The sequence below is a fragment of the Danio rerio genome, chromosome 22 (genome assembly GCF_049306965.1).
Source record: "Danio rerio strain Tuebingen ecotype United States chromosome 22, GRCz12tu, whole genome shotgun sequence".
Classification (NCBI taxonomy): domain Eukaryota; kingdom Metazoa; phylum Chordata; class Actinopteri; order Cypriniformes; family Danionidae; genus Danio; species Danio rerio.
The window spans coordinates 36,315,471-36,329,022 of NC_133197.1; the positions used below are offsets into that span (position 1 = coordinate 36,315,471).

Sequence of the window (13,552 nt, forward strand, 5' to 3'; positions counted from 1 at the left end):
AGTGCGAATCTGCACGATCGAGCAGTTCTACAAATGTGGTCAGAGAAGTTTAGTTGGTCATCAATCGTTGCTCCAAGGCTTTTTACCATTTTGGATGCAGTAATGGTTGCCCCATCCAATTCATGTTTCTTTTGTATGTTTTCTTGTTAATGTAAAGCATTTTGAACTACCAATCTGTATAAAAATGTGCTATATAAATAACCTTGCCTCGTCTTGTCTTGCCTAATGATGAATTTTTAGGGTTTATTATTTTTATTGGTATAGGACAGTGGAGATTTTTACGTACAGGATAGTGTTGGGAGCAGGGACAGGGGAAGAATTAGCGAAGGACCTCGAGCGGTAAAAAACCTCGGTGCTATGTGTCGACGCACTAACCACTAGACTATTGGCACCTACCATTTTGGGAATTTTTTTATTTGAATGGTTAAGGTTGGAGAAAGATGCTATTTTACCATGAAAACTACTGTAGGGACATAAAAAAAATTACGGTTAATTAAGAAATGGTATAAACTCATTTACAGTGGTGTCTCGTTAATTGCGGAAGTTACATTCTAAAAATAACGCTCAGGCAAAATCCGCAAAGTAGTCAGCTTTATTTTTTACAATTATTATAGATGTTTTAGGCGACGCAGTGGAGTAGTAGGTAGTGCTGTCGCCTCACAGCAAGAAGGTCGCTTGTTTCCCAGAAATGGGTTGCGACTGGAAGGGCATCCACTGCGTAAAAAAGTGCTGGATAAGTTTCCGGTTCATTCAGCTGTGGTGACCCCGGATTAAATAAATAAAGAGACTAAGCTGAAAAGAAAATTAATGAATGGATGAAGGGATGTTTTAAGGCTGTAAAACCCCTCACAACACACTTTATACACTTTTCTCAGACAGGCATTAACATTTTCACACTTTTCTCTCTTGTTTAAACTCTCTTAGGGCTCTATTTTAACGGTCTAGACACAAAGTCTAAAGCTCATGGCACAAAAGCATTAAGGTGAATCCACTTTTGCTATTTTAAAGACTGAAAAATATGCTCTGCGCCCAGCGCATGGTCTAGCAGGGTTACGCTTATTCTCTTAACGAGTTCTGGGTGTGTTTTGAGCATAACTTGCATTAAACCAATTTGCCATTACATCGTGGACTTTGTAAGTGTAAAAACTGAACGCTTCACTTGCAAGAAAACAGATAACAGCGTCTGAGGTGCGAGGATAAAGAACGAGCCTCCTTCATTCTCTTTACTTTTTCGTTACTCCTTCATAAGCTTGGAGGACTGCATCCATACATCTCTTCAATGACTCAAATCACTGATTAATAAAGTCATCTGGAATGGCAAACAAAGCGTTCTTGCAGGACTCCAAGAGTTCATCAAGATACTTTGGATTCATCTTCAAAGCCTCCTCCTTCATCTTACCCAAGACATGCTCAATAATGTCTGATTCTGGTGACTGGGCTGGCCAACCTGAAGCTGGAGTATGAGAAGGAGCGCTATCCTGCTGAAGAATTGTCCCTCTCCTGTGGTTTGTCATGTAATGGGTAGCACAAATGTCTTGATACCTCAGGCTGTTGCGTTGCCATCTACTCAGCAGATCTCTCATACTGCAATGATTACAGTGAGAATCTTGGCTCCATGCTGGTTCCAGTAGGTCTTCTGCAGTATTTGTGATGATTGGGATGCAGCTCAACAGAAAAATCCACCTTCTGACACTTTTCCAATTGATCAACTAGGAGTCAAGTTATTATTTGTTGCTCTTACAACTGGGATCGACCACAATACTTTTGTTAGCAATATTATAGCTTTGATGTATTTCTGCTGTATTGATCAAACAAATGCATACTCCATGAACAAACTCCAATTAAGTTTTAATGAATAAAGTGCTGGCATTATAATAAACGCATTACGCAAGTTCAAAAGTGGAATCTTTCTCCGCTCGCGCACAGACAAACCTAAAGGCCAAAAAGATAAATATACCTCTATCGTCTCATTATCAGCTGATCTATAGAGATGCCATAGATTAATTTAGATTACAGATTAATCAAGCGTCGACTACATAAGAGCAAGTGGGATTATTATTGCCATAAATAATAGCAGCGCCTCATAAAAGATGTCACCATAACACAATCACTATATTGCATTAGCCTCGGTGCATCCCTCAAGGGGAACAATAGCAATCCTATTTTCTGTTTATTAAAGTTCTGCAATGTGACAAGAAAACAAAGCATGTTGCCAATATAGGCCTGACAAGAAAATGTCTTTATTTATATATTTTTTGGTTTGGATATATGGATATAAAGCCGTTCTGTTCTGCTTTCTCAGCGCTAACCAGATGCAGCAATGTGATTTGCATTCGTAAATGGGTTTGCATGGACGTCTGCCACCAGATGATCCAATTATTTGGAAAAATAATGTACATTTTCAGCTTCTGTTTAATTCTGAAAGCATGCAAAGAGATGACATGTGAACATTTCTGTATTAATGATTTGCTAAAGTTTGGATGCTTCTTAAAGGGGATGTGGTTAGTTAGGCTACGTTTACACAGCAAGCCGTAGGGCCCTATCATACACCCGGCGCAATGCGGCACAATGCACGACACAAATGTTATTTGCTGGTTTCAGCTTGACGCAAGAGTCGTTTGGACGTTTTAAAGAGTTAATTTAATTTAAAGGCTTAACTAGGTTAATTAGGTTAACTAGGCAGGTTAGGGTAATTAGGTAAGTTATTTTATACTGATGGTTTGTTCTGTAGATTATCGAGAAAAAATATTGCCTAAAGGGGCCAATAATTTTGTCCCTAAAATGGTGTTTAAAAAATTAAAAACTGCTTTTATTCTAGCCGAAATAAAACAAATAAGACTTTCTCCAGAATAAAAAATATTATCAGACATACTGTGAAAATTTCCTTGCTCTGTTAAACATAATTTGGAAAATATTTTAAAAAGAAAAAACAATTAAAGGGGGCTAATAATTCTGACTTTCTGCTGTATTTTGCTTTTTATTTTTATTTTAAAAGACGATGAACAGGAGGAGCCTGTCCGACTGTCAGTGAATGGCAAATGAAAACGTCCCTTACCTCAAAACTGTTCTGTAGACAATCCACTATAACTAATATAAAATATAATCTATATAGCTTAAGGGGGCTAATAATATTAACCCTAAAATGGCTTTAAAAAGCTGAAAACTGCCTTTATTCCAGTGAAAATAAAACAAACAAGACTCTCCAGAAGAAAAAATATTTTCAGACATACTGTGAAAAACTCCTGAATCTGTTAAACATCATCTGTGATTTTGAAAAAGTAAATGGGAGGGCTACTAATTTTGACTACAGCTGCACTTATCTGAAAATATTTACTAAATGTGAACAAACTGCCTCTCAATTCTCTGTAGTGTAATTACAGAAGAGTGACAATAATTACAGCAGGAATTCTCTGATGTGGAAGTATGTTGTGGAGTTTCATTAAAACGGTGCAGCTGTGGCCAAAAATATAGCGTCAGACACCCTGCAAACGGCTCCGAGAAAACAAAGGATCTGAGATGTAAACAGAGAAATCAACACGTAAATCTCAGAGGTGAACATGCGAAAATTTACACCTGGTGGTGCAAATGAAACACGACTGCTGCAGTGTTGAATGTTTATTAGCCCTATGCATTATTATTGACTCACTGCTTTATATTAGTATTCATTCATTCATTTTCTTGTCAGCTCAGTCCCTTTATTATTCCGGGGTCGCCACAGAGGAATGAACCGCCAACTTATCCAGCACATGTTTACACAGCGGATGCCCTTTCAGCAGCAACCTATCTCTGGGAAACATCCACACACACACTCATACACCATGGACAATTAGGCCTACCCAATTCACCTGTACCGCAGGAAACCCACGTGAACGCAGGGAGGACATGCAAACTCCACACAGAAACGCCAACTGAGCCAAGGCTTGAACCAAAGACCCAGCGACCTTCTTGCTGTAAGGTGACAGCACTACTTACCGCACCACTGCGTCACCCAGTACTAGTATTTTTACCTTTTATTTTCTAAATATGCATACACATTGTAAAGTTACTATTTTAATTAATTTGATATATTTTAAGTAAAAACTATTTAAACATACTAAATTGAAATTACATTCATCATGTTTAATTTGGGGCAGCACAGTGGGGCAGTGGGTGGCACGATTGCCTCAGAGCAAGAAGGTCAAGCTGGTTCAAGCCCCAGCTGGGTCTGTTGGCCTTTCTGTGTGGAGTTTGCATGTTCTCCCTGTGTTGGCGTGGGTTTCCGCTGGGTGCTCCGGTTTCCCCGCAATACCAGAAAATTGCACTACAGGGGAATTGAATAAACTAAATGGACCATACTGTATGTGTGTTAATATAATTGTGTATGGGTGTTTCTCAGTGTTGGGTTGCTGCTAGAAAGGCATCCACTGCGTAAAACATATGCTGGACAAGTTGGCGGTTCATTCCGCTGTGGTGACCCCAGATGAACAAAGGGACTCAGGCGAAGGAAAATTAATGAATAAATTATTTTTGTTGCTGTATGATGACAGCCAGACTACTTGAAAAAATACAAATTCTAACAAAAATCAAGCAACCAAGGTTAACTAATCAAGCAGAAAGCAAAAAAAAAGACCAAATGAACAAACATTATCACTAAAATTACCAAAACCGCAAAGAAACAACCCGAAGCAATATAATAAATAAGAACGCAAAACAATCCAAACAAAAAAGCAAAGCAAAACAAATAAACCTAAAAATGCAAAGCACAACAATAGTAAAATCTAACAAAAGAAAGAAAAGAAAAGCCAATCAAAGCATTTGTAAATTAATCAAATTAATCAATCAATAAATTAATTAATTGTTATCACCAAAATTACCAAAAAGCAAAGAAACAAACCAAAGCAAAAGGACAACAAAAAGTAAACAAAGTAAAGCAAACTAAGTAAATAAAAGCATTTTGACAAAAAAAACTTAAACAAGCGAATAAATGGAATAAGCAAAGAAAGAAAGAAAGAAAGAAAGAAAGAAAGAAAGAAAGAAAGAAAGAAAGAAAGAAAAAATAAAGGAAGAAAACAAAACAAAGCAAAATTAAGTGAATAGTTTCAAAACAAAATAAACACAACAAAAATAAACAATAAAGTAGAGAAGAAAGAAATCACTAAAAATTCGAACCTCGGCTCAGTTGGCGTTTCTGTGTGGAGTTTGCATGTTCTCCCTGCCTTCGCGTGGGTTTCCTCCAGGTGCTCCGGTTTCCCCCACAGCCCAAAGACATGTGGTACAGGTGAATTTGGTAGGCTAAATGGTCCGTAGTCTATGTGTGTGTGAATGTGTGTGTGGATGTTTCCTAGAGATGGGTTGCGGCTGGAAGGGCATCCACTGCGTAAAAACTTGCTGGATAAATTGGCGGTCCATTCCGCTGTGGCGACCCCGGATTAATAAAGGGACTAAATCGACAAGAAAATAAATCAATGAATGAAAAAAGAAAATTTAAACCAACAAAATCTAAAGCAAAACAAAACAAATTGTGAAGAAATGAGGGGAAACAAACAAAATAAAAAGAAAAAGAAAAAAATGTAGAAAAGTAAAATAACAAAAATCAAAAAAATGTTTAAACAATTAAAAATAACGCTGATTAAGCTAAAAAAATACAATGAAAATGTAGAAAACAAATAAATAAAAAAATAAGAACGCAAAACAATCCAAACAAAAAAGCAAAGCAAAAGAAATAAACAAACAAACGTAAAAAACAAAAGTAAAGCAAAGTCAAAGCATTTAAATAAATAAATACAAATATAATAACAAATATAAATATAAATAAACAAAATGAAATGAACAATCCTTGGCTGTCAAGCAAAATAAACTTTCTTTCAGAACAATAGAATTATCCATCTTACCAGCTGCCCACATTTACTAATACATTGCATTTTAACAAGGTTATCAAACTGGTTATACGGTCATTATGAAAACTAAACATGCTTATTTCTGCTGCTGTTGTGATGCAGCAGACAGTGCAGCTGGATTTATAGCAGAGCAGAATTATCTCTTCAAATCGAATTGGCTGCTCTGTGTCTGCCGAGGTCTACTGCTGCATTGTGGGAAATGGCGAAAGACGATCACATTTCTCCGCAGAGGAGAAAGAGCTGGACTTTCTGCTGTCTAATGCTGCGGTGGACCGAGGGGAGGTTTTGTTCAGAGTACCGGCTGTGGAAAGACCTGAATGGGGCTTCCATTACATTACTGTCACGCCGCAGAAACCTCGGGGAACATTGAGAATCCACTTCAGAAAAATCACTAACAGGCTTTTATTGCCACCCTCCGTCAGGCTGTTAAAAGCTGCAGCAGATTTATTGCTGAAGGACCGTAAAGTTGTACATTACTGTAAGATGCGAAGGTGAAAGTGAAGTTGTCTACCATTGGTCTGAGTGAACAGGTCGGTCCTCCGCAAATTCAGACAATGTTATGAGGCGCTGTTTTACTACACTCCATGATTTTTGTTGCTTGTTCAATCTACTTAATCAGGCCTATACTGGCTAATCAGGAGGACCGGGAGAATTGTTTGAGTTTTTTGGCCGCGAGGGCCGGTGTCCCTAGCTCCAGACTCTGTTGCTCTCAGCAGTCGTACTATTTTCATTCAGTTATTAATAGGGATGTAACGGTATTGTAAATACCGTCATACCGCAATATAAATTTTTTTCGATATTACCGAAGTCGCATGACTCGGTAAAACTATAGGTCTTCTGAGAAAATTTGCTCAGGCGAATGAAGCGAACGGAAGGTAGCGAAAACTACAATTCCCATCAGCCCATGCTTGACCATCATCCCTTGCGGTCTGTTGTCGCTACACATCCAGTAATGCGGAAATGGAGTGTGCTGCTAGAAGCGGGGATGAAAAAGAGCTGGAAAACTCTAAAGCGGGTGTTGTCGCCGCGCGCGTACTGAATAGCGGTGTTGTCGCGCGAGTTCTTATCAGCTGTGTTGTCGCGCGCGTACTGAGTAGCGGTGTTGTCGCGCGAGTTCTTATCAGCTGTGTTGTCGCGCGCGTACTGAATAGCGGTGTTGTCGCGCGAGTTCTTATCAGCTGTGTTGTCGCGCGCGTACTGAATAGCGGTGTTGTCGCGCGAGTTCTTATCAGCTGTGTTGTCGCGCGAGTACTGAATAGCGGTGTTGTCGCGCGAGTTCTTATCAGCTGTGTTGTCGCGCGCGTACTGAATAGCGGTGTTGTTGCGCGAGTTCTTATCAGCTGTGTTGTCGCGCGAGTTCTTATCAGCTGTGTTGACGCGCGAGTACTGAATAGCGGTGTTGTCGCGCGAGTTCTTATCAGCTGTGTTGTCGCGCGCGTACTGAATAGCGGTGTTGTCGCGCGAGTTCTTATCAGCTGTGTTGTCGCGCGAGTTCTTATCAGCTGTGTTGTCGCGCGAGTTCTTATCAGCTGTGTTGTCGCGCGCGTACTCAATAGCGGTGTTGTCGCGCGAGTTCTTATCAGCTGTGTTGTCGCGCGAGTTCTTATCAGCTGTGTTGTCGCTCGAGTACTGAATAGCGGTGTTGTCGCGGGAGTTCTTATCAGCTGTGTTGTCGCGCGCGTACTGAATAGCGGTGTTGTCACGCGAGTTCTTATCAGCTGTGTTGTTGCGCGAGTTCTTATCAGCTGTGTTGTCGCGCGAGTTCTTATCAGCTGTGTTGACGCGCGAGTACTGAATAGCGGTGTTGTCGCGGGAGTTCTTATCAGCTGTGTTGTCGCGCGCGTACTGAATAGCGGTGTTGTCACGCGAGTTCTTATCAGCTGTGTTGTTGCGCGAGTTCTTATCAGCTGTGTTGTCGCGCGCGTACTGAATAGCGGTGTTGTCAGCACACTGTTCAGATTGATGCAGACATGAGACCTCTATCTTACTCATGGCTTGTCCTCTCAAGTGGGGGAAAGACAATGCACAACGTTACCCACTGCTGTCGACCTGGGCCAAGTCATATCTCTCTTGTCCCAGAAACCTCAGTCCCAAATGAGAGGGGGTTTTTTCTGTTGCAGGGGACATTGTAAATACCCAGAGATACCAGCTTTTACCAGATTATATTTATATGATAATTTTCCTTTAAACCCATCTCTATCTAAGTGAGTGAGTGATTAAATGTTGAATGTGATGAGTTTTCAACAATACTAAATTAAAACTTTATTTTTTTTACATGGTTTAATATTTTTTTGTTATTAAAATTCAAGTTCCTGTTTCAAAGCTTACAGATAGATGGCTAATTTGTATGTCATTGACACTTTTGGCACTTTTTTTGGAGTATTTTCATAAGTTTTGCTTTTTCCTGTAAATGATTCAATAAATACCGTACCGTGACATTCATACCGAGGTATTACCGTACCGTGAAATTCTGATACCGCTACATCCCTAGTTATTTATTTATTTGACCACAGCCTCTCTCTTGTTATTCATTATTTTGCCGCAGCTCTGCTCTTTTTATCTATTTTCTCGCAGCCTCGTGAGCAAGATGCAGCCTGCAGGTTAATGATGATGTAACACAGATGAGTCATTACAATTAGAAAAGCTGTTGTGGTCTAGTGGTCAGCGCGTTGCGTTACAACGCCGTCGACTCAAGTTTGAACCTCACCTGAGTAATATATTTATTTTTTTCATTTTCATCGTTAAGTCATATAATACTGTACGGTTGTTGAACATTTGAAGTTCTAAAGCAGCTGTTTTCTTGAAAAAGACGTGATAGTGCCATTAGAAACTGATTTGGAAATGACTTTATTTTAATATAGTCAGTCGTGAACTGAGGTGGGCCGGTCTGAGGCTTGAAACTCCAGGGCTTAAAAGGAGTCCCACTCCGGCCCTGCCTTTAATTAAGTGTTTTTGGGGACAACCTATTTTTTTATGTTCAATCCACTTAAACTTTTAGAAACGGTTATGTTAGCTTAGTTTTTGTTGGAACAACATGAAAACATTGTGTGGAACCCTGTATTTTTGATAGTGTATTGTGCTTGCTTTTAAAAATATTTATCATACACTCGGCGCAAAAAGGCGCAAGGCTTGTATGCTGTGATTTATTGCTATTTTGAGATCAACGCAACTGTCATTTTCATGTTTTGCACCACATTGTTTAAATAGCAAATCCATTTAAGTGACTTTGTGGACTCATGGGTGTTCTGGTCTATAATGGAGGTATGTTAAGGCAGGGGTTTTTTAACTTTTAGCATGAATACACCCCCCCCCCCCCACCCCTCACCCCCAAAGTGTCCAATTTCACTAGTTGGCTCGTTCTTTATCCTCACGCAGCAGATGCTCTTTTTAACTGTTTTCTCTGTAGTTAAGCGTTCAGTTTTTACACTAACAAAGTCCAACGTGTAAATAGCAAATGCACAAAGGCGTGACACAACTGACTGTTAAAGGGAATGAGAGATGAAACTCTGATTGGTTTAATGCACATTATGCTTAAAATACACCCAGAACTCATTAGGAGAATAAGCACAACACTGTTAGACCATGAGCCGAGGCATAGAGCGTATTTTTCCGTCCCTAAAATAGCAAAAGTGGATTCGGACACATCCTTAATGCTAAAAATAGAGCCTAAATGTTTGTGTTATGGTTACAGCTATCATCTACTGAAAAAACTGTTGCTGCAGATGTTCTTGAGCAATATATTATGTTTTATTAGATTGAGCTTATGTTCTCTGAATTGATAAAAAATGTTTGCTGGTGGTCAAACTACTTAAATTAGGCTGAAACTACACAATACACTCTCAGAAATAAAGGGACGTGAGCTGGCACAGGGGTGGTACCTTTTCAAAAGGTACACATTTGTACTTAAAGAGTCCATATTGGTACCTCAAAACCATGTATTAGTACCTAAAAAAATTTAAGAGGAACACTTTTGTGTTTTTTAGGTACTAATATGTACCCTTGAGGTATTAATATGGACTTTTTAGGTACAAATTTGTACCTTTTGAAAAGCTACCACCCCAGTGACAGCTCGCGTACCTTTATTTCTGAGAGTGTATAAAAGCTTTTTGTTGGGACAACTTGTTTTAAGTTCAATTCATGTCAATTTAAACAAGCAAATGAAAACAAAACAAATCAAATTGAATTAAAATGAAATCAAAATGAAGCAAAATGAATCAAATCAAAATGAAACTAAATTAAATGAAATGAACGAAACTAAGGGAAACCAATCAAAACCAAGTAAATCAAATTAAAACGAAATGAAATGAAACCAACTGAAACAAATCAAAATTAAATTAAATGACCAAAAACTAAACTAACAAAATGAAACAAAATAAATTGAAATTAAACAAAATGAAACAAATCTAAACAAAACAAAATGAATCGAAATGAATAGAAATGAAACGAATCCAAAGAAACAAAATTAAACAAAACTAATGGACTCAAAGCAAATAAAAGACAAAACAAAATGAAATGAAATGACACAAAACAAATCGAAACAAATGAAATCGAAACGAATCGAAACAAAACAAAATTAAGCTAAACGAAATTAAATGATTAAAATCGAAACTTAAACTAAACAAATCAAAACGAATCAAAATGAAACAAAACAAAATGAATTTAAACAAAACAAAACAAAATAAAACTTAACAAACTGAAATAAAACAAAAACAAAAACACAGAAAATCAAATATTTAGGCAATTTAAAAGCAGAGCATAGAAAAATTTAGGCAAAAAAACATAAGAGCAAAGTACATTCAACCAAAAATACAAATACACACACATACACACACACACACACACAAACAAACAAACAAGAAAAAACAAGACAAAAACAAGCAAACGCAAACAGAAAAAAAATGACTGAAAATAATTAGGAAAAAAAAACTGAAAGCAAAATATACCATAAATCAGCACCAATAAAAGAACGACGCAAACTAACAATAGATGCTAAAATAAACTTGTAACTTTTTATTTCACATGGGTTTGTGTTTGTTCCTGCAGTGTGAACAGCCTCCCTGTTTCAGGGTTTCACTCAGCTCATGGTAAACAACTGCGAAGAGACACTAGTTGTGTTTTTGGACTCACCGCTGTACTGGCTGCCGCCTGCTTGGACTCCTCCGTCAGGAAAGTTAGCATCTGTTCAACCTTCTGCTCCTCCTCCGTGCTGATGTAGTCTGTATCTGCAGAGAACAAAGACAGATTGAACATTTAAGGCAATTCTAAACACCAGGCGTATGTTTACACTTGTATACGTCATTTTATTATGCTATTCTTGTAATTAACATCGAATAATCATTTTTGATCATTTTGTTAATTTACATTCTTCCTGCCATCCATCTATTAATCCATACAAATACTTGCATCGTTTATTTATTAATTTTTTTCTTGTTTGTTTGTTTGTTTTTGTAAATATTTTTATGTTAAATCTTTTTTTTAATGTTTTATCATTTTTTATAATCACATTTTTATATTTTTTTGCATATTTTTATTATACCTTTGATGTGTGTTCCATATTTAATGAACAACATTCAAAGACTTGCTTAAAATATATTGCTTATTTTATTTTGAGATTGGTTGTTGTATTAGATAAATGTGTGTACAAATGTAATTTCATTTAAATACAAATGTGACATTTTATTATACACTGTATATTATTATCATGGCTCTATATTTTTGGCATTTTCCTAACAGTTAAACTTTTGTTTGCTTGTTTTTATAACAAGCTTAACACACTGCTAGCATGTATTAGCATATTGCTGTATAGTCTGGGTTGATTTTTATCATGAATTACTATGCTGCTGACAAGTATTTAGCATGTTTCCACTTTGTATTTGCTTTGTTTTTATCGTAGATTGAATTAGCAATTTGCTAAGACTTCTTAGCTTATGGCTAATCCTTTACTGTTGCTAATGTTTTTAAAGTTTTAACATGTTGCTTGCTTGCTTTTGGTATCAACATGACTTTAGCATGTTAGCAAATAGCTAATTCAGTAAAGAACAAAAACAAAGCAAATTCAAAACTGACTTTGGATTTGGTATGTTTTTATTCTAAAGTGAATTAGCAAGTTGCTAATATTTCTCAGATGGCTCACATGGCTAACCTTTCACTGTTGCTAATGTTAGTAAATTGTTAGCATAAACATGCTAACAATTTACTACATGTCTTAAAATTTTCTTTGTTTTTATTCTAAAGTGAATTAGCAAGTTGTTAACGTTTTTTTGCACAATTGCTAACTGCCAATTGCTAAAGGATTTAAGGTTTTACCATGCTGTTTGCGTGGTTTTAGCATTAACATGTCTTTAGCTTGTTTACAACTCTGAATTTGCTTTGTTCTGGAGTGAATTGGCAAGTTGCTAACATTTCTTAGCACAATTGCTAATTGCTATTGATTTTAAAGTTTCAACATGCTTAACTTTAGCATGAACATGTCTTTAGTATGTAAATTGATTTTGAATTTGCTTTGTTTTTAGTCTGGACAAGTTGCTAACATAGCACATGGCTAACCCTTTACTGTTGCTAAAGTTTGCAAGTGTTACATTCTGTTTGCCTGATTTTAGCATGAACATGTCTTTAGCATGTTCACCACTTTGGATTTGCTTTGTTTTTATTCTAGACTGAATTGACAAGTTGTTAACATTTAATTGCACAATTGGTCATTGTTATATTTGTAAAGTTTTAACATGCTGCTAGCCTGATTTTAGCATTAACATGTCTTTAGCATGGTCACCTTTCAGAATTTGCTTTGTTCTGGAGTGAATCAGCAAGTTGCTAACACTATTAGCACAATTGCTAATGTTTTACATTTTTTACATGCTGCTTGCCTGATTTAGCATGAACATGTCTTTAGCGTGCTTTACACTCTTAATTTGCTGTTTTTCATTTTAAATTGAATTAGAAAGTTGCTAACGTTTCTTAGCACATTGCTAACCTTTCACTATTGCTAATGTTTTTAAAGTTTTAACATGCTGCTTGTCTGACTTTAGCATGAACATGTCGTTAGCATGTTCGCCACTTTGGATTTGCTTTGTTTTTATTTTAGAGTGAATTAGCAAGCTGCTAATATTTCTTAGCACATGGCTAACATTTTACTATTGCTAATGTTTTCAAAGTTTTAACATGCTGCTTGCATTGATTTTAGCATGGACATGTTTAGCTTTTTCACCACTTTGAATTTATTGTTTTTATTCTACAGTAAATTAGCAAGTTGCTACCATTTCTTAGCACAATTGCTTACTGCTAATGGTTTGAATTTTTTTACAAGCTGCTTTCATGATTTTATCTTGTTCATTACTTTGAATTGGCTTTGTTTTTATTCCAGAGTGAATTAGCGAGTTGGCAACATTTTTTAGCACATGGCTAACCCTTCACCACTGCTAATGTTTTAAAGTTTTAACATCCTATTTGCCTTACTTACCATGGCATACACTAGCTGCAAGGCTTTCCTGAAGGACATTTGGTGTTTGTAGTTAAAATCCGCACTAAATTTGACAGCATTGATGCTAACTAGCCTGCTAACAGCCTTATACTGAGCTATCGTTAAATATCAGGTCTTAATGTACCCATCAGTGCTTCATACAAATAGAATAAGTGATAATAAGCATGATGTACTTCACTCATATATATGCAAAAACCAG

At 37.0% G+C, this 13,552-nt stretch overlaps 1 protein-coding gene across 3 annotated transcripts in view; it reads right to left on the reverse strand.

Moving 5' to 3' along the window:
* Positions 1-13,552, reverse strand: part of rnf123 (ring finger protein 123) — a 245,981-nt gene that overhangs the window by 30,205 nt on the left and 202,224 nt on the right. For all 3 annotated transcript variants that reach the window (XM_009296497.5, XM_009296496.5, XM_073937581.1), the window contains one exon: positions 11,004-11,098. In XM_009296497.5, the coding sequence (XP_009294772.1) occupies positions 11,004-11,098 (95 nt within the window). The remainder of the gene's footprint in view (positions 1-11,003; positions 11,099-13,552) is intronic.